The sequence below is a fragment of the Arvicola amphibius genome, chromosome 12 (genome assembly GCF_903992535.2).
Source record: "Arvicola amphibius chromosome 12, mArvAmp1.2, whole genome shotgun sequence".
Classification (NCBI taxonomy): domain Eukaryota; kingdom Metazoa; phylum Chordata; class Mammalia; order Rodentia; family Cricetidae; genus Arvicola; species Arvicola amphibius.
Genome location: NC_052058.2, coordinates 12,044,483 through 12,070,360, shown reverse-complemented (window position 1 = coordinate 12,070,360; position 25,878 = coordinate 12,044,483). Strand labels below are relative to the sequence as shown.

General features: G+C 43.2%; 1 protein-coding gene across 4 annotated transcripts in view; it reads right to left on the bottom strand.

Moving 5' to 3' along the window:
* Positions 1-1,145: 1,145 nt before the first annotated feature.
* Mia3 (MIA SH3 domain ER export factor 3) overlaps positions 1,146-25,878 on the bottom strand; it is a 41,336-nt gene continuing 16,603 nt past the window's right edge. The window contains exons 6-29 of one of the 4 annotated variants that reach the window (XM_038348496.1): positions 23,902-24,047; positions 17,944-18,075; positions 14,221-14,242; positions 13,512-13,600; positions 13,199-13,276; positions 12,978-13,088; positions 10,523-10,594; positions 10,245-10,349; positions 9,524-9,646; positions 9,323-9,434; positions 8,578-8,633; positions 8,399-8,489; positions 8,095-8,233; positions 7,005-7,106; positions 6,093-6,153; positions 5,947-5,982; positions 5,805-5,872; positions 5,588-5,688; positions 5,298-5,432; positions 4,489-4,557; positions 4,308-4,381; positions 4,156-4,227; positions 2,716-2,866; positions 1,146-1,955 (exon numbers count right to left, since the gene is read on the bottom strand). In XM_038348496.1, the coding sequence (XP_038204424.1) occupies positions 1,642-1,955; positions 2,716-2,866; positions 4,156-4,227; positions 4,308-4,381; positions 4,489-4,557; positions 5,298-5,432; positions 5,588-5,688; positions 5,805-5,872; positions 5,947-5,982; positions 6,093-6,153; positions 7,005-7,106; positions 8,095-8,233; positions 8,399-8,489; positions 8,578-8,633; positions 9,323-9,434; positions 9,524-9,646; positions 10,245-10,349; positions 10,523-10,594; positions 12,978-13,088; positions 13,199-13,276; positions 13,512-13,600; positions 14,221-14,242; positions 17,944-18,075; positions 23,902-24,047 (2,459 nt within the window). In that variant the 3' untranslated portion in view covers positions 1,146-1,641. Of the gene's footprint in view, positions 1,956-2,715; positions 2,867-4,155; positions 4,228-4,307; positions 4,382-4,488; positions 4,558-5,297; positions 5,433-5,587; positions 5,689-5,804; positions 5,873-5,946; positions 5,983-6,092; positions 6,154-7,004; positions 7,107-8,094; positions 8,234-8,398; positions 8,490-8,577; positions 8,634-9,322; positions 9,435-9,523; positions 9,647-10,244; positions 10,350-10,522; positions 10,595-12,977; positions 13,089-13,198; positions 13,277-13,511; positions 13,601-14,220; positions 14,243-17,943; positions 18,076-19,282; positions 19,543-23,901; positions 24,048-25,878 lie in introns of those variants that run through there. The other 3 variants (XM_038348497.1, XM_038348493.1, XM_038348495.1) reach the window with 3 other exon arrangements.

Genomic DNA, 25,878 nt, shown 5'->3' with positions numbered 1-25,878 from the left:
AAAACAACCATATAATTGAATTCAGCCCATAGTTGTGTACTGAAACATAGGGAAGTCTCCTCGTTTGCCATCATTCGTCCTCTTGGCACCTTCCTGACTGTTTCTTGTCATATTCTTGAAAGTCAGCTGCAAGGTGATGTGTGAGATACATTTCTAAGAAGAAATGGTTTTACAGTCATGGCACATGATTTTTATCTTGTTATCCATCCTGCAAAAGTTTTAAGCCAGGCAGTAGAGGTGCATGCCTTTAGACCTATCACTTGAGAAGCAGAGGTAGGCAGATCTCTGTGAGTTTGAAGCCAGCCTGGTTTACAAAGTTTACAGCCAGAGCAGCTACACAGAGAACCCTGTCTTGAAAACTTAAAAAAAAAAAAGTTTTAAAAACAACAAAGTATCATGTCAAATAGTTTTCTAATTTACATTTTTCCCATGTTTCAAGGTGTGTGTGTACAACTTGTGGAATTTGGTTGTTTTCACTGGGTGGATCCAGAGGATCAAACTCCAGCTGTCAGGCATGGCAGTTAGGTGCCTGCTGAGCCATCTTGCTGGCCTACATAATCTTTTCTTTCCCCCTCAGTTTTTGAGACAGGCTCTATGCAGCACTGGCTGTCCTGTAACTCACAGAGACCCACCTGCCTCTGCCTCCCAGATGCTGGGATTAAAGGTGTGCGCCATGGCATCCAGCCCCAAATAATTCTTGATACTAATGCAAACGCATACTTAGAAAATCGTTCCCGGGCTGGAGAAATGGCTCAGTGGTTAAGAGCGTTGCCTGCTTTTCCAAAGGTCCTGAGTTCAATTCTCGGCAACCACATGGTGGCTCACAACCATCTGTAAAGAGGTCTGGTGCCCTCTTCTGGCCTGCAGACATGCACACAGACAAAATATTGTATACATAATAAATAAATAAATATTTTGGAAAAAAAAAAAAGAAAATCGTTCCCAAACAGGTAGTAAGCAGAAACAGGACGGGCGGGGCTGATGACTTAAATAAGAGAAGATTCCCGTAGTGCTCAGTGGTGACTTAGAGAACTTAACTCACATGGAGTGTGTACACTCAGCACTGCAGTTCCAGAAGCCCAGCCGTCAGGTTTCCCAAATGATACATGTCTCAAAACAACCCAAAGAATCAGCAGACACTTGGAAAATATTAATAAACATAGTTTATGAACTATTACTACAAAGAACTTTAGCAATGGGAGAGAGTTTATGATCCTCGAGCAAACGTTTTTTAGCGTAACAGTCTTTGAGGCACAGAGCTGTTGATGCCTTGCTCCGTGTTTGCTGGCACACACTAGACCAAGGCCATGGAAATACGTGTTCTTAAAGCATTTCCACAGGAAATGTTCATACTTCAGGATATTCTAAGTCATTTAGCAATTACATATGCTACATGAACTAAACACAGGTATTCTTTATTGCACATTTCAAAGTTGGAAGGACACTAGCTTAAGAGGTGATTTTTACTTAGAAGGGAAAATAATATTTTTTGTTTGGCTCAAAAATGCAGACTGCCAAGGCAGCTTAGTACTTAAAAAAAAAATTAAAATAAACTTTTAGGTTTTGAAGCCAATGAAATCCTTTGCTGTAATGAATTATGCACTGTCCACTGTCTCTCTTGAGTCATGATAGAGCTCAGAGTTAAGGGCTGGGTTTTGAAGCCTGTGAATGGTCCTGGACACTGCTTGAAGAAGCAGGTGGGGCTTCCTCTCTTGGGCCAGAAGGCAGTGAGTCTCTTGCAGCAGGTGGTGGCAGTGGGTCCTGAGGACCATGAGTTGGAGGTGGTAATCGAGTACCAGGAGAAATAAAGAAGTCTCTTGGGCCAAGTGAACCTGGAGGTCTGAATGGTGCATGCCCTGGTAAAAACTCCCGAGGATCAACAGGCAGGTCCCGTTTCCCAGGCAGAACACCTGGTGCGTATTCTCTAATGCCTACTGGTGGACGCATGCCTGCAACTAGAAAACAAGAGTCATGTAAATGAGCAATTTTTTTAGTGACTTTCTCACTGACTTTAAGGCAAGTAAGACTTAGCAAATTTAGTTTGTGGCCACTAAGCAAAGGACGGGCTTAAACACGACTCTGCTTAATTCCAAGCTTTCTTTTCACTCTGCAATTTCAGAACAGCTCCACTCAGAATAATAGCCATGCCAAGAGGATAGTGAAAACACAGATTCACTGTGAAACACACATTCACTGCAACCATGTTGGTAAAGGAGATGTTACTGCCTACCAGTGTCAACTGAACGTTCATGTGGCCAAAATACATTGAGGAGCTGGACTCAAATTGATCTACGTTGACTAGGTTGCTATGGTATTCTCTGTAACACCTCTCTTCTATCTAGTCCCAGTGAAAAGGGATTGTTTAGCTTTCCTGTCTATATTCTATGACCAGTGGCTTATGCTTCTGTTTGTATCTGTGACGTACACGGTGTTATAGCATGTGTCACCCATCTTATCCGAATATAATATGTAGCACCTGCAGAGGGAACATTACTGGCTTCTCTGCATGATCCCTTACCTTCTCTAACTACGCCCAACTCAGTTTAGGGAGATTAAATAGTACCTAGATATGCTCAGAAGCTTGAGGGTAGGGTACAATGTGCGCTCGCAGCTTTATCTTCACCTGGAAAGCTCTATAGTACCAACCACTTTAGCAAGGAACAGAAAAGATGAGCATGTTTTACAAGTCAATTAATACTGTTCAGATTATCATACCAAATGGTGGAGGAACTGGCCGAGGCCCAAAAGGCCCACATAACTGAGGAGGTGGTCCATATCGAATGGGTGGTGGCATAGGGCCTCCCAAAGGGCCACCCAAGAGAGGCACCCCTGAAAACGGAGGGGGCCCTTTGGGAGCCATGTTAACCTGTAGAAAAGAAGCAATTAGAGTTTGAAAATGCTTTTATATGATAAAGTACCAAGACTAGTAAACTGGCACCTGTCCAAAGAACTGTCAGCGTAACACCACCCCCCACCCCATGTTGCCCATGACAACTGGAGAGGCAAGAAGGATGCTGCAAGCAGTGACTTGAGTCACTGCTAAATACCTGTACAGGGACGGGAAAAGCCAGAGGACTACCGGCTTTATAGGAAGTGATTGTGACACACCATACCCATGCCATAACCACTGCAATCCATATCAAAAGACGTACTCATCACTGTGATTCCATATGTGCATATTAGGAATAGAGAACAGAATGAAAATCCATTTTCTACACAAGCAGTAATCGCAACCATTCATGGTAGCATCAGTGGGCCTTTGCCATAGTATCCAAATTCTTAGATCTCAGTCTGTAAGTGTTGACTATCTTGCTTTAAACATGAAAGGCAAGAGGAGTGGAGCTGATTTGCTGTAGGTCATACTGCATGTAGGAGGGCAAGCTGGAAGTCAAATACCAGGCTCCACTCCAAGGCTGTGCCGCTCCAAAGCCTCCATAATTTAAGTCTCCAGTCTCTGAAGTCTCACCCAGACCGGCCTTGGATAAAGACTTCTCAAAACATGCACATCCCTGGGACCCTGTACTCCATTTCACAATATTTCCCGTTTTATGTTTGTAATTAGAAAGATGGTGCTCCAGTAATGACCTTCACTGGCTGGCAACACTACAGGACAGGAATTTCCATATTATGTTAATGTAGCACAGAAGGCTGAGTAACTGCAGTAGCCACCCATGTCACAAAAGCAAGCACTTCTGTGAACACCCAACTTGTACAGCCACGGCTCAGGACCAGATAAAGATGCTACACGTTTCTGTCCATAAGCAATCTGATTTCCTATCATTCAAAACAGTTTGCCAGGTACACAGATGTAGGGGTTTCTCAATGGCACAGTTTCGAGCAGATAAGACGAGTAATGTGATTTACAGTGAGTTTATTTCACTCAGAGTTTTCAGCACAAAGCGCACAGCATAAGTTGTACTGATGGTTTTTCACTCTGTAGGAATAGCTACAGCAAATGCTCACACTGATTAGTAATTTAGGACACCAACAACAACTCCTTTGGCTCAGTGACACTCCAGTCAAAGAGAACTGAAGTGATACCGCCACTAGACAGATGGTGAGCAGGGTGAGTGAGTATCACGCTTTCATAAACTTTCTAAGGACAAACCAAGCAAAACCCAAGCCCACTCTGGCCCTCCATCTCTAAACACTTACTGCTACTGGATGCTCAGCTACAGGGGCCATGCTGGAACCCGAGGGGCCGTCAGGCTCCTGGGGAACAGTTTGCTTTTAAAGAAACAAATAGACATCTGAACAAGAGAGGTGGTGGAAACCAGCAGGAAATACTCATCTGCTGCAGAGCCTACCTTGCCTTCATCCGTGGCCTTCGCTGGGGAGGAGCTCCTGGAGCTGCTGTTCATCACAGGAGCTGGACCTGGGTCTGCAAGAGGCCGGAGAACAACTTAGACTCACCCTGCCATGGGCTCTGAGAAGTATTACTTGAAAGTCCCTCATGCATGAGGGTTGGAAAGTCCTTAGGCCCCTTACCAGAAGCCACGTGCTTTCCAGATGCCTCTGATGGCCATCGAGGGCGAGGTAAATGCCTGTCCAATGACCCTTGAGAAAGAAACAACAGAGGCCATCACAGGTAGTTTTCAGGGGGAATAAACCTGTTGTGGATAGGGCTCAACTCTTAACTAGAAAGCAGCATTACAAATAGACCTGCTAGGCAAGATAGCACATACCTGCAATCCCAAAGAGGGATCTCAATATATGAGTCACAATTTATGCAGAGACTTCAAGTATTAAAAGAAGAGTTGCCTCAGTTTTTGTGAATTTATTTTAAAATTATTTTTCCTTTATTTTTATGTGTATGGGTATTTTATTTGCATGTATGTATTTATACCACATGTGTGCAGTACCCATGGAGGACAGGAGAGGGTGTCAGATCCCTTGGGACTGGAGTTAAAGGTGGTTGAGAGCTGCCATGTTGGTTATATGAACTGGATCTAGGACCTCTGGAAGAGCAGCAAGTGCTGCTATCCACTGAGCCACCTCTCTAGCCCCAAGAATTACTTTAGTCTTAAAGATGAGCAACAGATTTTATAGTAAGAATATTGGTCTGGTGCTTGAGGCTAGAGATTCAATAGCACTGTACTTGGCGGCATTTTCCCAGTCTGACTAACAGTCTTCCTAAGCGCCAGACAGAATCAGAGGAAGGTGGCATTTCATAGTCACAGTTTAATCTTATGGCAGCGCTTACAGTGACCCACTTTTCTATGGGACAGACCTGAGATGCTAACACGTTAAGAGCCCGCATCATGTACTGTAGTGCAGAGGGATACGCCAGTGCTCACCACATTCACTTCTAGGCATGTCTCCTTGACTGAGTGTGGCAGACAGAGGTCTCCCAGGTGGCTCTGCTGGTAGGGGAGGGGAGCATTCTCCGCCACTCACAGGGGATGGACCAAAAGAACCATTCTGGCTCAGACCTGAAGACAGCAATGCCTTGTTACCACTATGACAGCCCCTTCCCTCCAGGAAGCTCAGGAGTCTTTCTAGGGCATCATACCTATTACAGAAGTAAAGTTTAATTTACACACATTCCACACCAAAATCCTGCTGCCTTGTACAAAGTGCTTCCTACCTCTCCGGGGAGGGTTCTGAGTATTTGGTCTTCCCGGCATTGGCTTTACGATCACAGGTTCATCTTGCCTCATTGCCATCTTTTGGGTCATTTCCAGTAATCTTGAATATTGAGAAAGAATGCACTTAAATTGAAATAGCAATCAGTTTCTTATTAGATACCACCTAGCATTAAAACACCATAAGAACCCTGAAAAACAGGTGTCAAGACTCCGTACTTGTGCCTTAAGTTAGCAGCTTCTCTCTTCTCCTCTGCCATGGCTCTCTCTGCAGCACGAGCTTTGAGCTGTTGGAAGAGAAAAGCATTGTGGTTTAGATGGAGTAGGCTGTGCACAAAATCCAAAAAGAAAAACCCCTTACCCAGTTATCGTGAGCTTTCTTCTCGTGAGCAGCGATCTGAAAGACAACACATTAAATACACATTCAGGCTCTTTATAATGCCTACTTTAATATAGATTAGTTATCAAAAACAATCTTCAACTAAGGCAGGTCAATATAGTTTTTACCTGGCTTTTAAATGATCGTTCTGTTTTCTGTAATTCTTCTTCCATTTCTTCAATTCTCCGCCTAAGAATTACACTAGGCATTATCAGTTAAAATACTACTCGATAAATTGGCAGCAGCCCAACAAGGTTCCCTTAACTCTGGGAAGTTACAGTTTTAAAGATTTTACCAGACATACAAAAACATGTTTTATATAAATTTACTCAAAGTACAGTATAATCAAAACACATTAATTTTCCTGTCATTTCATGGTTAGAGATTCTTAGATTATTATTTCCTTAATGATCTTCAATATAGTCTCAAAAAAAATCTTGCAATGAATATCTGCTTCTACACAATTACACAACTTGTTTTTCCTTCTACCAAAAAAAAAAAAAAAAAAAAAAAAAACTAAACAGGCTAATGACTACTGATCTAGCAAATGGCATAATCACTGCAGGGATTTTTTTTGAAGTTATATAGCAAACTGCATCGTTTAAAGAATGACTCTAAAACAACCTGTGGGATGAGACCCCTTTGACAAATCTCTATCTTCAAAAACACATTACGATTCATAACAGTTGAAAAATTACAATTATGAAGTAGCAAGGAAAATAATTTTATGGTTGGGGGTCAGCACAACATGAGGAACTGCATTAAAGGGTCGCAGCATTAGGAAGGCTAAGAACTACTCTAATATGTAAAACTCCTCCCCACCCTGCCACCCATAGCCACCTGCAAGAAGCAAGGGCCTTTTTACATTCCTAAGTAAGTTGATGTTAGCCTCTTTCATTTAACTTTTCCCTAGGTGAATGAATGGTCTTATAGCCCCCTCCTTGCTTAGTTTCTGTGCTGTTTTCTTCTACAAAAGGGTTGTAGAAAGGAAAGTGCAGCCCCGTGCGAGGCCCCAGTCCCCATGCAGAGCCTGAACTTACTTGTAAGTTTTTATTTCCTCCACAGCCAGAACCACCTTTTCATCTGCAGCCGACAGTCGCTGCTCTCTTTCTTGCCGCTCATACTCTTCTTGACTCAGTTTCCTAGGATCAACCAGTTCTTAGGTGAGTGTCGTTTCTTACAGCAGGCTCTCTCTATTCAGTTGTCATCTCCTACCCTGTGTTTGTTAGTTTGTTTTACGAGACAGTGTTTCTCTGTGTAGTCTTGGAACTCATTCTGTAGACTGGCTGGCCTTGAAATTGGAGATCCGCCTGCCTCTGCCTCACTGGGATTAAATGCATGTGCCATCACCATGCAGCCTCCTATTCTTCTCTTAATGCCCCAACACATGAAGACATGCAAAGAAATGAAAACCTTCCCTGACATCCAAGAAATAAAACTGACCTCTTGGTAAGCAGGGTGCAACATTCTAAGTGTGCCCCATAATTTCCCATGACAAGTAAGGAAAACAACTGTAAAAAGCACTATGTCTGTGGGTAGCCTGTATGAAGGAAGCTGTAAAGCAGGGGCATCTGCCCTGAAAGGGTACTAATCACTTTTTTTGTTTTGGTTTGTTTTTTTTTTTTTTTTTTTTTGTTTTTCGGGAAAAGGTTTCTTAGTAGCTATGGAGCCAGTTCTGGAACTCACTCTGTAGACCAGGCTGGCCTCTGGCTCCTAAGTACTAGGATTAAAGGTATGAGCCACCACCGCCCAGCACTAATCACTTTTTTATGTTGTCCCAGAAGAACCATTGAATAAAAAGCTAGGTGTGGAGGAGTACACCTATAGCCCCAGCAGGCAGATCTCCAAAACTCACTGGCCAGCCAGCTTGCTCTTCTGGTCAATAAAGGATGTCTCAAGAAATAATGATGGACATCAAAGGAGGAAAAGACAACTAACTATGACCTCTGACCTCCACACCCCACCTCTGCACACATGTGCATACCCGAATCAAGTACATATAGCACGCATGCGCACACACAGTAAGTCACAGAAAATAAAGCACAAAGGAAAAGCCGGTCTCTGTGGGGAAAGTGGAAATGAACTTTAGACAAAGCGGTGACTGCACAGCCAGTAGAACAGTGACCCTACTTCTGCAGAGCTATCTCCTTCTGCTGGTACAGCTCATTCAGGATCTCCACTTTCTGCCGCAGAGTTTGGCACTCTTCTTCCAGCCTAGCTTTAGTGGTCTGCAGCGAGTTGCGGTCATCTTCCAATTTCTTGATTTGGTCTATAAGGAATACAAAGGTTTTCTCTGTATGTGTACAGAGGCCTCAGAGACAGGACTGAGGGGGCAGTTCTGAGAAATGAGAAGCATGAACACTCGAACCTATTTATCTTTTTAGTCAAATTTTAAATTGTTCTAATACATGGCAATTTCATCTCCAGAGCCTACCTTCCAGGTTGCATTTGGTGGACATTGATGCTGTTAGCTTAAGCTGTAAAAGTTTTAGATCCTCTTCAACTACTGAGATTGCAGTTTGTGTCTGAAAATTACAGAAGAAAGATCTAGTCTTAAAAGTAAGCCATAGGAAGGACTCCCGGATGCTTCTGGGACTTAAAACAGGATGATACCCGAGAGATGTCCATCATCTGCTTAATTCTAGTCTTTATCTTCTCATTTCGGTCACCTACAAGAGAAAAGGCTTCAGTTGCTTTTTCTTAGTTGCTTTTTAATGACATTTCCATGACTTCCCTCGAACCATGATCTTATTCAAACAGTGGAATAAAAACAAAAAACTAAGAAAACTGATTTAACTAATTTAGAACTGAAAATTTAATGTACAGAGTTTACCAGTTTGTGCAATAAAAAACATCATCCTTGCTCCAAGACAGAGTGCTTTCTTCTGTCAGATCACCACCACCTGGATAAATGTCTACTTAAAGACATCCAGGCCTTTGTTCCCCTTCAAATCCACTGCCAGGTGTGACTTAAAGCACCCAGAGTGGTAAGGAGCAGTTAGTATTCAACTTGGGAGGCATCACCCTCTAGCATCCTACAATGTGAGTCCAACCACCCCAGGCCTTTGAAAAGAAACTGCAGGCCTAGAGACCACGCTCCACAAGGATGAGGCACCTTTTTAATACTCAGAGGCATGAGAAGACTCACACAGCTCCACGATACATGTCAGTGTCTTTGCATACCTATACTGTACTACACCTGAGGAACCCACCTGGCCCAACACAGACATACACATCTACAAGTCCAGCGGTGTGAGCACACTGCCATAAAGCTTACCACAGCTGAAAAGTAGCCTCAGTGAACTGCAATGAAGCCAAGAGGGCAAAACAGGTCCAGCCTCCCCGAGACAGCTCTTACCTCCCACCTCTCCATTAGCCAGCTCGTCCGACTCATTTCCTCCTTTATTCTGATCCTCGGATTCAAGTTCATACTCCAACCCATTCAACTGTGTGATGCAGTTAGTCAAAGCCTAGCAAAGAAGTGAATGGTATAAGAACCTCTTGGATTAAATCAGAAGAATTCACAGGATTAAGTGTGTACTCATGAGGATAAACTTACATTAATATTGTCGTCTTTGTGAGTAAGAGCTACTTCTAAGTCTTTCTGGGATCTCTCAAATGCCTTGATTTGCTCAGTGAGCTCAGCATGTGATTTACTCCACTCTTCAATCTGCTGCTGCAACTGAAAAGTCAAAACTTATAAATTACTGTGTGTACGGGAGACATCTGATCTATGTAGGACGGGCGGTAGGAAGCCACACCTCTGCTTGGCATGTCACTAGGAGCTAAAATATCAATAAGGAAAAAGGGTGAATGGTTCCACCCCTCAGAACTACAGGAAGAACATGAGCCTGATCAAGGACATTGATCCAATTATTTCAGCCTTCAGAACACTATTGCAAACTCAACTTAGTTTTCGTCCACGATGAACCCGTGGGTTCATCTTAGACTCCTAAGTTCAGACTCTGACCATATAACCTCTTGGTCAGTGAAGAAATAACTATTCAAAGAATGATTATAAAATACTTATCTCATATTAAAACCCTGGCTATTTTTGAGGCTACGCATGTCAACGACTGACTGGCATTTGACAGGATAAAGAATAAACCCCGAGTGCTGTGTTAAGTTGTGAAGAAAACTCATGACACAGACATTTGCTCAACCTGGGAAGCATGGTTTCCATTTCTCAGCACCCAGCCTGAGTACTTACTTCCTTTCCTTAGCAGGTCCAAGAAAAGACTGCTGAGAGGACACGCATTACCTATTAGAGCTGGCCTTACCTGCTCTTTCTTCTTCTTGAGCCTGGCATTTTCTTCCTGAACACGATGACATTCAGATTTTACATTCTCTTCCCTAAGCTTGGTTTCATTAAGGGCAATTTGAACCTAATGTAAAACACTCCCAGTTAGTAAATAAGTCCCAAAGAAAAAAGTTATATTTTTTCAACCAAATATCATGCAACTTTCGTCTTTTACATGCTTTAGCACGCATCAAACTTCTGCTCAAGCAGACTAAGACAGTGCTATTACTCTTGTGTAGGACATACAGGCAGCCTCACCTCTGAAAGTTCTGATGCATCCATCGAAATGACATCCTTCAACTTTTCAATAGACTTCTTCTTTTCTAGTATCTGACCCATGAAAGCAGAACACAGAGCCTCAGGTCTCAGCACAGTCACTAGTATACACACATGACACATGTTGTCCTGCTGTGATAAACTGACAAAAGTGACTTGGGGAACAAAGGGTTTGTTTCTGCTTACAGCTTTACAGTCAGTATCTAAGGAAGTCAGGGCAGGAACCTGGAGGCAGGAACTGATGCAGAGGTCACAGAAGAACACTGCTTACTGGCTTGCTTTCCATGGCTTACTCAGCCCATTTTCTTGTAATTTCTAGGGCCATCAGACCAGAGACAGCACTGCCCACAGAGAGCTGGGCCCGCCCACATAAATCATCAGTTGATAAAATGCACCACAGGCTTTCCCTACATGCCAACCTGATGAGAGCATTTTCTCAACTGAACTTCTCTGTGTTAACTTGACATAATACTAGCCAACACACAAACTAAAGGAAGAAATACTAACACATCCTACAACAGCCTTTATTTTTGGTAAAAGTAAGGGATCCAATTTTGGCCTAAGGAGGGCAGGGAAATCAATGTAGTAATAATCCAACCATCTTAGTTATGAGATAATGATGTGGGATTGTTGGGAGCAATGAGACCCCAGATCTTGAATTTCTTGTAATCCCCTGATCTGAGTGCCTACAGCTGCTCTGAGCACGAGACCTTCAGGCATTCCTGATGGCAGAGTGGTTTCTGGTGGGTTTGGCTGGGGCATGGCTATCTCTATATAATCTGCCCCTGAACACAATAAAGGGGGCATTCTTGGGGAATTTAAGGATGACCCGTGTCGTTGTCTCTCTGTCTGTGTGTGTGTCTATATTTTAACCTCTAGCCCCCTTGCCCGAAGCTCGGTAACAGGGTAATAGCACACAGAGCATAGACACGCGGGGGGGGGGGGGGGGGGGGGGGGGGTGTGCAGCATGGGATTCCCCTCTGTATGCTGTAATGCTGTAAATGTGTTTTGTTACCATTGGTTATAAAGAAGCTGCTTTGGGCCTATGGCAGGGCAGAATAGAGCAATTCTAAGCAGAGATAGAGGAGAAAAGAAGGCAGAGAGTCAGGGAGACGTCATGTAGCTGCCGAAGGAGAAGGACCTGGATCCTTTCCGGTAAGCCACAGCCTCGTGGCAATACACAGACTAAATAGAAATGGGTTAATTCAATATGTAAGAGCTAGCTAAAAATATGCCTGAGTCATTGGCCCAATAGTGTTGTAATTAATACAGTTTCTGTGTGATTATTTCAGATCTGGGTGGCTGGGAAATGAACAAGAAGCCTCCACCTACAAGATAATATAATAGATGACCACATAAAAAGATAAAAGAAAAATTTTAAAAATCTTTCAAGTCAGCCAATTCAAATTCATGTCATTGTTGTCTTTCATCCCCAGCTCCTCCTAGTGGTAGAAGAAAACTAAAACTTGGGGGAAAAATTCTCTGCCAAGTCTGCTAATGTACACTAATTTAGGAGACCGAAGCAAAAGAATCATCTCAAGACCTGTCTTGGTTACAGATAGAGTTCATAGCCAGCACAGGCAACTTAGTGGAACAATCTCAAAATTAAAAAATAAAAAAAGGTAGTGTTATAGCTTAATGTTAGAATACCCCCTTACCGTATGTGAGACACTAGGGTCAGAGTCCCAGGGAATACAGGATTTTAGAATACCCACTTACCCTATGTGAGACACTAGGGTCAGAATTCCGGGGGATAGGGGGTGTTAGAATACCTACCCACTTACTCTATGAGACACTAGAGGGGTGGGGAGTTGGGTTCACTGCCTACACTCAAAACAGCTCAGTTTGGAAGAAAATAGATAAATCTCATACAGAAGAATTCCAAAGATTTATGAAGACACCACATCCTCAAGGGGTTGGAAAATGTAATTCTTCCCTCTAATTGTGAGCCATGTATAGTGATTTCCAAAGAATACAGTAAACAAAGCTGAAAAGAATAATTTAATATCAGAGAAATGTGGCTATTACTTCCTTAGCTGGGTGATTAGCACAGCTGGGATAGGATATAATGGGAACTCTATTTTCTCTGCAATTGTTATATGAAACTGAAATAAGTTTATTAAAATGAGAATTTTTAAAAAAACAAAAAAGATTTAAGAACTATTCAATAAGGCTAGAATTCCTAGGTCATCTACCTGTTCTGGACGGCAGAGCTAAACTATTTGGTTTAATTATCCAGTGTTGAGAACAGAAATACTCCTCCTATGCCCATAAGAATAACTCGCTGGGTTACAAGTTAAAATCCTCCAAGATAAGCCAAATTAGGTTCAACTTCCCTGACTCCTCCTTTCGATTTAGTTAACAGCACGGGAGAGTTGCCCTCAGTGCAGAACCCTTCAAAAGCTCAATTACATCACCAGTTAGCAGCTAAACTTACCACGCCCTGATTCTTAACGTTCTGTTCTCTTTCGGACTCTAACATAAGATGAAGACTTTTGGCTTTGTCACTCAGAATTTCATTAGCTTCTTCAAGTACCTTGATTTTATCCTTAACAAAAACAAACAAACAAAGAGGATATTTAGATTAATAAAAACCATTCATTCCATTTATTTTCACTTTTAGAATGCAATTCTCACCCAAAGAGATTTTTGTTTTACCTTGTATTTAATAGCTTCATCAGAGAGAATCATGTTTTCTTTCTTCGTGTCTTGAACATGTTTTTTTGACTCTTTGATCTAGGTAAAACAAAGTGTTTAAGGTTAATAGTTACAACATAGAATGAACTACAAATTATAATGCTACCAAAGTCATGTCCAAGCTTACAACCCCCTACAGAAAGCAACCACTGACATCTTAGATGGCTCATAGGAAATGAAGTAAAATATGAATCTTAAAAAAAAATCATAAATGGAATGTTAAAGACAAATATTCAAGCTGGAATGGGGGAGGAAATCAAAAGAGTAATTATACCTTTTGTTCATAATTTGACAATTTTTCCTTAAGTTCTGCATTTTCTTTCTTGATATTCTCCAACTTTTTAGAAATTTGCTTCTCAGTAACTAAAAAGAAAGGAAATCTGTAAGTTTGTGAGCCCAAATGAAGCCAAGCCCCTGTGCACTGCAGCAAAGGCATGCTGTCAGGCACTAGGAGGAAAGCATGCTTTGCATGACTCTTTTGTCCTTAAAGGCAGTCTGTAGTGATTACAATAAGGATGGAAGAATATTAAAGTTTTAATATATTTTAGAGATACAGGAGAATCTAAAGAAATGCTATAACCTGATCCCATCTCAGAAAATGGAACTGCTTTAGATGTCATTTGCAAAGAGAAACTGAGAAATACAAAACACCAGTTCATCTCACCATCCTGCATGTCATCTACTCAAATAAGGACTTAACGTGTTCAAATGTAACACATGCACTGCACCAACATTCAAAATTAATGGCCCATGATAACTAACCCTGCTCTCCCCACACCCTCAGTTTACTGCTGCTGCCTGTCTCAGCTGGCATCATCACGGTTCTATCAGCCAAGCTGGTGGCCTAGAAACAGTAAGCTTCCAGGAGTTAATAAAGCAGCCAGGCATGAGAAGTCATGGTACCTCTGTCTAGCTTAAAGAAAACTAACATTAAACACCAAAACAGAGGGTTGGTATAAGGGAAAACAAACCTAAAGATTTACCTTGATATATTCTACTCTTTACCTAAAAGAAAAGAAATAAAATTAAATTTGTTGTCAAAACATAATTATCTTATGTTCCTAATACAGAAGTGAGAACCATAAACAAATGAAAATTTAGTAACAACTAGGTTCAGCAAAATAGATCCACAGTATTAAAAATAAGGAGAGCTTGGGCTAGCATGATAGCACAGCAGGCAAAGGTGCTTATTGCTAACCCTGACATTCTGGGTTCCTTCCCCTGGATGCACATAGTGCAAAGAGAGAACCTGCAAGTTGTGCTCTGATCTGCACACGGACACCATGGCTCAAATGCATACAAATAAATAAATAAATGTAGTCTTAAAATTATTTTTAAAAGACAAAGCTAAAAGACATTTCATATGTAATTAGTATTCATACTTCATAAATAGCTTCAATAGAGAAAAACACTAAGATGTGTATCTTGTTTTGCAGCTAGAAGTATGTTTGTGTATCTATTAAGGGAGCACCAATCTTAAGATATGAGCACTGGGTCTGGAGAGATGGCTCAGAGGTTAAGAGCACTGCCTGCTCTTCCAAAGGTCCTGAGTTCAATTCCCAGCAACCACATGGTGGCTCACAACCATCTGTAATGGGGTCTGGTGCCCTCTTCTGGCGTGCAGGCATACACACAGACAGAATATTGCATACATAATAAATAAATAAATAAATAAATAAATAAATTTAAAAAAAAAAGATATGAGCACTGATGCTTGAGACACATGGCTACTAGCTTAGCAATAAACCTATCAATAATTTATTTACTTGATATCATCTGACAACTCCTAATAGCCAACCTCTAGAAATGAGTGTTCAAAAAGACAAAGAAACTAAACTAAGCGGAAAACTTTTGTCTTTAGATATGTACTCACCAGAAAACATCCTAGAAATCCTATTCAGAGTTGTCTACCTGCTGAATTTAGAAATAAACTGACAGGATTGGGACAGTGGGTAAAACACTTGCCATGTAAATGTGAGGACCCACAGGAATGGCAGTACATATTTGTAACCAGTGCTCCCACAGTAAGACGGGAAGTGGAAATATGAGTCTCCCAGAATCCTGCAAGCCAGCAGCCTGCCAGATGTGGTATTAGATAATTAAAAAGGAAACCCAGTCTCCAAAAAGAAAACTAAGACTACACCAGGGGTTGACCTTTGAGCTCTGCACACGCACACTCACACATGCGCGTGCACACACACACACGCACACAAACATCATGAACATACAAAAAAATTAACAGCAACTCGGAATCTGATATCAGAGTGCCACGTGACTCCCAAGACTATTGACGATGGCAATGGCCTGAAGAGGATGCATTTCCAGAGGAGAATAATGACCTCTAGAGCAGTAAAGCAAAGGCAGTTATTAGTGCAGAAAGATTTACTGAATCTATTTTTTCTTTTGAGATATGGTCTCATTCTATAGCCCTGGCTAGTCTGGAACTCTCTATGTAAACCATGTAAACCATGTCGCCACCTGCCTATGCCTTCCGAGTTCTGGGGTTATAGTTATAGATAAATGTCACAACACCAAATTGCACTTATTTGTGTGTTCATGTGCGGGGGGTTGCACATGCCAGGGCATACATATGTACACATGGAAATCAGAGGTCAACTTGTGGGAGTTGGTTCTTTCCTTCAACCATGTTGGGTCCTGGAATAAAATTCAGGTTGTTAGTCTTGGCTGCAGGCACCTTTACCCACTGAGCCGCTGTGCTAAACCACTAAATTTCTTTGTGACTCAAAACATATTTCTCCTTTCCAATGCTACTATTTTTTAAAAAAATTAATATTTATTTTATATGTGAGTGTTTGGTTACTTATATGTATGTGCACCCCATGCATGCCTTGTGGCTGTGGAAGCCAGAAGCAGGCACTGGATATCCTGGAAACCAGAGGTATACATGGTTATGAACTACCTTGAGTGATGGGAATCAAACTTGGGTCCTCTGCAAGAGCAATGAGTACTAAATCATTGATTGAGCTGTCATCTCTTCAGCCCCTCAAATGCTACTGTTAATTAAGTGGTGATGAGATACTTGGACCCATCCACAAATCACCCATGGAACTTCAAACTTATCAACAGAACACACATATAAATATCTTGTTGTAAGAAAATGCATTTGGGGGCTGAAGAGATGGCTTAGCAGTTAAGAACACTAGCTGCTCTTCCAGAGGACCTGGGTTCCCAGTACCAACATGGCAGCTTACAACCATCTATAACTCCAGTTCTAGGAGTTAAATCAAAAACAAAACAAACAAAAGCTTCCAACACAGGAAAGCAAATGCCCCTCTCTCTAATGGTATAGCCTTGTCAGTCAAATAATCATCTGTACTCATTCCATTTCACCCAAAATAACAGGAGCAGGTAAGTATGGGGAAGCAAAGCCTATTTAACTCAGGAAAAGCCCAAGGCTCCCACACTGAACTGTGAATCTCAAATACAAATTCTGCTCAGGGGAGGGAGGGAGGAGGGAGGGAGGGAGGGAGGGAGGGAGGGAGGGAGGGAGGGAGGGAGGGAGGGAGGGAGAGAGAGAGAGAGAGAGAATATCTTTGGACAACCTAAAATCTGTAATCTCCAAATAAAAATATTTTTGGAATACCACAGCATGTGATCAAACCAGAAAACTTGAGAAAACATACAAAGGCCAAGACTTGAGAAATGGCTCTAGAAGTAAAAGCCCTGCTTCTCTTAGAGAGGACAGGAGTTTGGTTCCACAACCACCTGGACTCCAGCTCCAGTGGACCGACAGGCTCTTCTGGACAGCCATCAAAATTCACATGCACACATTTATACATAGACTGAAATGACCTCATCTGCTGGCCACGTGTCACTGTGCTGTACTACTCTGCAGTGTGCATGCATGTGTTTATATGTGCAGTTTAACATCACTTTTAAGTCCATTTGTGCTGCATTCCACTTCACACTAAATTATGTGCATTTGCTGCATCTCACTGTCTTTGTAATCATCAAATATCCCATTATAGAAATATATATTAGGTTGCTGCAAGTTCCCGCTCTAATAAATACCCTTCCAGGGCTGACAAGATAGCTTAGCAGGTAAAGGTGCCTGCTGCCAGATGATGTAAGTCTGATGATGAGTTCAATCCCTGGGATGCAGGTAAAGGAAGATGATGAGAATCAGGTCAATAAAATTGTACTCTGACCTCTGCATACCCTCCATGGCCTGTGTGCAGGTGCACATGCAGAAAACACACACACACACACACACACACATCTAATAACTAATTGGAAATAAAGACTGTGTCATTCAACATTCTTGTATAAGATCTTTAATGTATGATTGGTTATTTCTTTTATAGAGATCACTACACAAGATTTATCATACTATTTAAGAGGATAGCTATCATCCATCTGACTATTTTTAAAGCTTCTGATACATATATTATGAAATTATTTTTAAGGATGCTTTAAGAATTCCCAGTTCTACTTACAGTGTACATATATCTAATGGTATAGGAGTTTTTAAAATCAAAATAGTTTTCTCATCACGATTATAAATGTTACCTTGTTTTCTTAAGCCTTTATCAATATAAAGATTACACTAAATTACCAAGATAGAATTATAACCAGCAAGTTGCATTCATGTTACTAATTTAAAATAAATAGGTAAAAGGAGCAGTGAGTATGAAACACCTCATACAATTCCTGAGTCATGTGATAAGGTCACTGAATTTACTTACAACAAGAATAGTTCTCCAGGAGAAAATCGCAAATGAGACAATTCCCAAGATGGCAGTCACGATCACAGGCTGCCATGGTAGTCCATAAAAGTCGGGGCCGGGCTGAACGTTATCAGGCAACGTGGCAATCAACTGAAACCAACACATCAGAAATAATGGGAAACCTTGAAAATGTTTACAACACAACATTCTAAAAGAATCTTCACAGAAATTCTAAGTAGTCTCCATCAAATAAACACTCCTGGCCAGCTTCAATACCTCCCACTTCAAGAAATACAGGATAGGGGCTGGAGAGATGGCTCAGCGGTTAAGAGCATTGCCTGCTCTTCCAAAGGTCCTGAGTTCAATTCCCAGCAACCACATGGTGGCTCACAACCATCTGTAATGGGGTCTGGTGCCCTCTTATGGCCTGCAGACATACACACAAACAGAATATTGTATACATAATAAATAAATATTTTTTAAAAAGAAATACAGGATATTGTCATTCTCATGTTTGTTTAACTTGGATTGTTTTCAAGTCAAGTGCCTAAATATCTTTTAAGTTGGCCATATATTTCCAGTTTCTGCCATATTGTATTGTTTATATATAGTTAGAAATTCCCTGAATCATTCTTTTAGATAAGCTGTTTTATTACTTTGAAAAGTACACAACACGGGGCTGGAGAGATGGCTCAGTGGTTAAGAGCGCTGCCTGCTCTTCCAAAGGTCCTGAGTTCAATTCCCAGCAACCACATGGTGGCTCACAACCATCTGTAATGGGGTCTGGTGCCCTCTTCTGGCCTGCAGGCACACGCACAGAATATTGTATACATAATAAATAAATAAATAAATATTTTAAAAAAAAGTACACAACACGAAAGCTTTAAATATAAACTAATCAACTGTTGTGGGTGCAAATAAATCCAGTGTGATAATATAATGTTAAGTATTGGCTCCAGTTTTACATAAACGAAGACAAGCGTTGAGTACAGACAGCTCTTGATAACCGGTTTGGGGTCATGCTCTCAAAAGTCATCTACGCGACTCGGTGCCTTAGCTCTAAATGTTTTCTTTAAAGGCAGGATTATTACACACCTGCCCACTCCACACTTTCACTACCTGCTAATTATAATACTGGCCCCACCTCTGGCAGTGCCGCCGGGAAAGGACGCCTCCTCGTAACGCGGTGCCTGCCACCTCGACAGTGCTCCGTGAAAACCCAGAAAGCAACCTAAGCGGCCCACACCGCAGCCTCGCGCCCCTCTCCGGGGCTGTCGCTCTGGGCACCCACTCTGCCCAGCACTGGTCCACCCGCCAGCCACAGCCGCAGCCCCTCCCTGGGAGTGGGAACTGTCACCTCCAGTAGCTTGGCTATGAGGGCTGCGTAGAGCACCGACACGGGGCCCAGCAGCTCGGGATTCCCCGGGGAGGCAGTGACAGCAGGCACGGTGGCAGGCACTGAGTCCATCGTGTCTGGGGCAGCTTCGCGGAGGTGACGCTTCCTGAGGACAGCACCGAGCCGGCTTTCACCGCTTCCGCCTCGGAAGGACCGGCTCAGGGGGGCGGACGCCGGGAAAGAACTTCGCCTTCCCGGGTCGCCGCACCTTCCGCACTAGGCCTCCGGGGAAAACACGTCATCAGACGGCGCCCAGGAGCTCACGTCAACGCACCCAGGAAGCCGGCGAGCCTGGAGTGCGGGGGGCGGGACTGGGGCGGGGACGGGACTAGTGCCGGACAAACCAACCGAGCAGGACTGGGAGACCACCACGGCGAGGGGGAAAGGTTGAGCATATTGGTGAGCATATCCATCAAGGAGTGAGGAGGGGGAGCAAAGAGCATGGACCTGGGCGGGAGAGTCCAAGTGAGGGCCTAGGGCGCAGAGTTGACTAGAGTCCAGGTGAGGGGGTGGGGGCGCAGAGATGAGCGCAAGAGGACAGAGAAGTGAGAGAGGGGAAAATAACACGTAGAGTTGGGCGGAAGAGTCCATTAAGGGAGGAGAAAGGACGAAAGCGCAAAGTGGCTCTCGTCCACTGAAGGACAATCCAGATAAAGAAAGCTCACTTGCCACAGGGGATGGGGTCAGCATGGCCAAGGAACTATCAAAATGAGATTTGTGGGTGGAGCCTGGGAAAAGAAAGCCAGGTTTCTCAGGCCCCTCCAGCAGCAATACTAATTGTATTCGGTGCTGGTATATGGGTTCCAAATTTATTAAACAAGCAAAATGGGAAAATAAGAATACTGACCACCGCCGCCGGTCGATGGTGGCGCACGCCTTTAATCCCAGCACTCGGGAGGCAGAGGCAGGTGGATCTCTGTGAGTTCGAGACCAGCCTGGTCTACCAGAGCTAATTCCAGGACAGGCTCCAAAGCCACAGAGAAACCCTGTCTCGAAAAACAAACAAACATACAAAAAAAAGTATACTGACCACCAGGAAAAAGGTAAAGAACTAAATGTTTAAGGCTCTGGCATCATAACTCAGAGAAAAAAAGGTTACAAAGTAACTGGTCTGAGATCTTTGCTCTTTCAGAAGGAGTCTAAAAGACTGGACCTATCGCAAGCATTTTTTTTTTATTTCTATGTGGCAAAATATTACAGAACTCCTTCCTTCCAGATTTGAGAATGAATGTTTCATTGTTATAATCTAATGTTGATCACCTAGTGAGTCTCTCTGCTTTTGTTTGACATTTACAAAATATTGAAAACCTGGGCATGGTAGCTCCCACCTTTTATCCCAGCACTCTAGAGACAGAGACAGGAAGATCTCTGTGAGTTTGAGGCCAGCCTGGTCTACAAAATGAGTTCCAAGACAGCCAGAGCTATGTAGAGGGACCCTGTCTCAAAACAGAACAAACAAAAACAACCATAAAAATTTAAAACCGGATCCAACTTCACATATTCAAAGGATTACTGTGTATAAAGGAATTAGATCTTACAGAGGGTTTCACATAGAAGGACATTTTGAGTCAGTACAAAAATGAGTTGACTACAGAAGGATGTGTGCCCCTGAAAGGCAGATGGCTCACACTAAGAATGGCTGATGCATGCAGGAAAGTAGATCCAGCGAGAGATGACCACATTGAGTGGATTAAGGCAGTCTCAGAAAGACAGATACGTTTTCTGTCATTTACAGTTCCTGGATTTTAACTAGCCACATAAAAGCATGCGTGTACAGATGCCATGAAAACAGAAGTGAGACTGTCCAGGAGAATCTTCCTTCCATGGCAAACCAGAGGCTGGGGAAGGGCGAGCAGAGAGGTGATGGGGCGATGCTGAGCACAAAGTATCTGTTTGTATTTAACTTCAAAAATGAATACATTTGAAAGAATTGCTAACGCACAGACCTCATAATGACTTGTCAGGAAATTACTGTAATTAGTGAGACACTGGGGCAGCCATCTTCCAAAGACCCTTCTAATTGTAGAATTCCAAGTGTCAGCCAACAACGGACCCATGACGCTGTGTTTCCCCTAATCAAAGCGGAACTCATTACCTCCTGGGTAACTGCTCCTTGTTGGAAACTTCATATTGCCTCGTACATCGGTCCTCGGTTTTCACATATCCTTCCTTCATAAGCCTTGCAAAACTCAAGACTAAGCTTGGCCTGTGTTAGAGTCCCTCTTACTACATTTGTTTGTTTGTGGGTAGGGATGCATGTGCATGCCGTGGCACGTGTGGAGGCCAGAAGATAACTTACAGGCTCTCTTAGTAAGAGATAACTTACTTGTGCTCTCCTTCAAAAATGTGGGATGTGGGACTGAACTCGGATACTCAGACTTGGCAGCAAGTGCCCTTACCCGCTGAGCCATTTTGTTAGCTGCCATACTAGAATCCTTGATTCCTAGCAGATGCCTTGTGTGTACCGAACCATTAAAATGCTTTTTGGAGCATGCCCTTTGAGTCAGCATCTTGTAGCACTGCATCCCTTCTTGCCTTCCAGGTCTCACCTTCCTCTGTCACCCTACAAGTGGAGGCCATATCCTGTAGCATGTCTGTGTCTCTAACTCAGACCCAGAAGACAGTCCATACATGCCTAGGAATGTGAGGAAGACAGACTTCCTCCCACATCCAACCACTGATTCCTTGCACTGTTCAGAGGATACTCCTGAGCCTGGCTCAGTCATTGGAAGCACCGGAACTGTAACGGCTCAGGACCATAACACCTTTGACAGGCAGCTGCCGCCAGCATGAACAACATAGAAAAAGCTAAAGATGGATTTGCTCTGCTCCCTCTTTCTCATCCAGGCAGCCTCTCCTCTGAATTTGCTGGGCAGTCAACATCTTTACACTGCGCTCTGACTATAAAGAAGAACCAACCCTGGGAGGAAGTCCCACAGCATCCCAGAGACCTCCCTAGATGCTTCCCGCTGTCAGATCTCTCGGTTATTGCAGCAGGAGTCGTTTTTCTCCGCCCTTTTCAGATAAGGAAGCTGAGATTCAAAGTTTAGTCATTTGCTGCTCATTATCTTATAGAGAAACGGAACGGAACAGTGGTTGGTAGAGATCGAAGGGCGAGTTGGGAGGACAGAAAGAAATTGAGGAGCAGAAAAAGCACAGCGGAGCTAGTTCTGAGTGTTCTCAAATGATTAAAGCAGAGTGGAGAGACGGCTCAGCAGACGGAGGTGTTTGTTACCAACTCCAATCACCTGGGTAGAAGGAGGGTGCTGACTCCTGTAAGTTTTCCTTGGCCATCCACATACGTATTCACAAGCATTAAATAAAAACATACATAAATATAAAAACACTTTTTAAAAAACCCAAGTACACATAGAAATGACCACTGTCCTGATTATTCCCTGATTTGATCATTACATAACATACACATATATCCAGAACCCACACCATAAAGGTCTGCAGTTCTTATTATGCTTCAATTAAACAAGGCTTAGTAATTTGCACAAACTTTTAAATAGAGATTTGAAACCAGATCTTCCTGACTCAAAACCTGTTTACAGAAACATCAACAGCAAAATGCTATTACACAAACCTCAAAATTACAGGCACTACAGGAGACCTGTGATCAAGGTGACACTCTGCAGTCCTGGCATCACTTTGGCCTCCAGCAGCATCCAATTTACCTAGAAAAATGTCCAATGCCCACACACACCGCAAGGGGGAGCTCAATCCTCCACACTTGACTGAGCTATTAGAGATAGCTAAATGTCTTTTTTGGATCCTGACTCTTCAGAACGATTAGCCTGAATAAACATTTTGCCATCATAGCTCTTTCTAGGACACGGATCTGACAAACCACTTCCCTGTTTCAAACCTTCAAAGGCTCCCCGACACTGGCAGCTCAACAGCACGCAGGGACACACACTACCCATCACCCTCCACAGACGCCGCAGCTTTCCTAGTTACTCTACGTCCCCTTCTCTTCATGTTTCTCTGAACACGTCACTTCTGTCCCTGTTGCTCCTGTAACCCTTCCCACCCATTCTATCCAACAACAAACTATACTTTGGATTCCCTTTGATTCTACTTACAATATCCCAGCTCATGCCTAACCTTCCTCCTTCTCTACCAGCCCTGACAAAAACCTTATTTTCTGTTTCAAGTAAGCATCTCCAGTTCCCTGAGGTACCAAAAGGTCCCCAGGAGGCAACCATGCTTCATAGGTGTGTGCCTGCCCAGCCTGCCAGGCAGTAAACGCTCATGTGCTAAACTAAGAGCTCCCAATTAAAGCCATCCACCTGCGGCTCTCCTCGGGCATCACCTTTGGAGGTTCAGAGTTCAGAAAGACATTTTAAATTCTTCCCTCAGGTGACACCAAGGTGGTGGCCCATGGCTATGGCATCAACACTTTGGAGGTGCTAAATGGGGAATCGAGAGTTCAAGGTCAGCCTTGGCTGCACAGTGCATTTGAGGCCAGCCTGACCAACATTAAGACCTGGTACCACTCCTCACCCATACCATCTCCCTGCAGAACACCCCTGTACTGGTCAACATTCTAGCTGAGGAAACTACGTCAGACTTACCATCTTACTTATGTAAAGGATGAAGGAATACAGAGAACCAAGTGCATTTTCCGGAGGCAGGACATTCACCGGCTCCTCTGCCCCTGTCTCCAGGAGCTGTTCTGCATCACCAGCCCCAACAGGAAAGTCTTCAGTTACAAGGAAACCTAAAAGGAGGCAAAAGACACCTTATTTTCTCTTTTGTTTTAGAATAAGAATTGTTTCTCTTCATTTAAATACTCGCTGAGTGTCCTCTAAATATTCGTCATTGAGCACAGAATATTCGAGTCCCCTAAGGAAAATTACACAGAGAAAAGCAAAAGCCTTCAAGATCTTAATCGGATCCATCAGATTCTTAATAAAAATGGAATCATCTCCACTGTCCAGGGTACCCCTTCATGTCTCCTGTCCATTTACAGAAACTGAAGACAAACCCCCAGATGTTCTCCAGATAGACAGAATTGCCGGGCAGGGTGGTACAGGCTTTTAATCCCTGCACTCAGGAAGCAGAGGCAGGAGGTTCTCTATGAGATCAAGGCCAGCCTGGTCTACCGAGTGAGACCTTGTCTCAAAACAAACCAAAAAAATCCCCACAAAACCAAACCAATCAACCAACAAAAACCAAAACAAACAAATCAAAAAACCAGCACCATCAAACAAAACCATACAGACACAATCACATTCAGTCGAGCCTAATGACCTGAGTTTGACCTCTGCAACCCACATGGCAGGAGAGATCTGCCTCCTGAATGCTGTCTTCTCCACATGTGCGCCATGGTAATACACATGCTAAATAAAAATATTAAGAAAAAAAGGCTTGCAGATAGAATGCACTAAGGCTTAGCATAGCTGGCATGTAGCAGGTACCTTTTTGGACAGGTGACAACTGCGTGAAATCTGGTAAATGCCAGGAATGATGCAAAAGAATCCCCTGCAAAGTGGGAACTGGCACGGAGGCTTTGTGAAAGAAGGAAAGCCCATCTACACCTGAGAGGATGCCTCACAAGGAGGTGAGGGGAAGGCAGGCGGGATTTCAGCCTGAGTCAACAGCAATTAGTGAAAGGCAGGACTGGACCCTCTGGGGTCCCTCCCAACCTTAAGACTCAGTTCACTATTGATCCAGTACTGACAATGGGTGACATTCCCCCAGCTGGGTCAGCATTCTAGTACCTGAGGTGCATGCTGTGTCAATGGGAAGACTTGCCTGGAAAGGTAACCAGCACCGCATGGAAGGATCTAAAGCAAAGATTCTGTTCCGAGTTCTGCAAGCACAACTTTTCCCAGTCCTGAAGGTGTTGAGCAAAAGAGCAGTGAATCTCAATGGTGCCTGACTCTTTTTCAGTAAACAGGACCTTTCTGAATTAAAAAGAACTTGGGCTGGGCAGTGGTGGCGCACGCCTATAATCCCAGGACTTGGGAGGCAGAGGTAGGCAGATTTATATGAGTTTGAAGCCGGCCTAGTCTGCAGAGCAAGTTCTAGCACAGCTTCAAACCTACACACAGAAACCTTGTCTCAAAAAACAAAACAAAACAAAACAAAACAGAAAAAAAAAAAAAAGAACTTTAAAAATGTTACACATGACCATGCCATGCTCTGGGGCATGCGAGTCCCCTGACGCATCCTTCACTCTTGGCTCAGCGACTTCTCCCTGCTGTGATGCTCCCTACCTTTTGTGCATTAGCTGGAGAGCAGGGGATGGTACCCTACTGACTTGAACCCTTCATTTCTGCAAACGAACGCACAACTGTGGTTCACATATACGCAGGCTCGTGCACACACAAAATACTGCTGGAGCTGACAGTCAGTGGTAACACACCAGCCTAACACGCAGGCAGCCCTGACAATGGTCCCCAGGACTGTGAAAAACAACTCTCCCCAAAAAGAAACCCAGTAAGGACGTCCTCATGGTACCGTATTGGATGGCAGAATAACACAGTGAGAGCTTCAAGTGAATTAAGAGTGAGCTATACAACAATTAGAGAACCATTGAAACCATT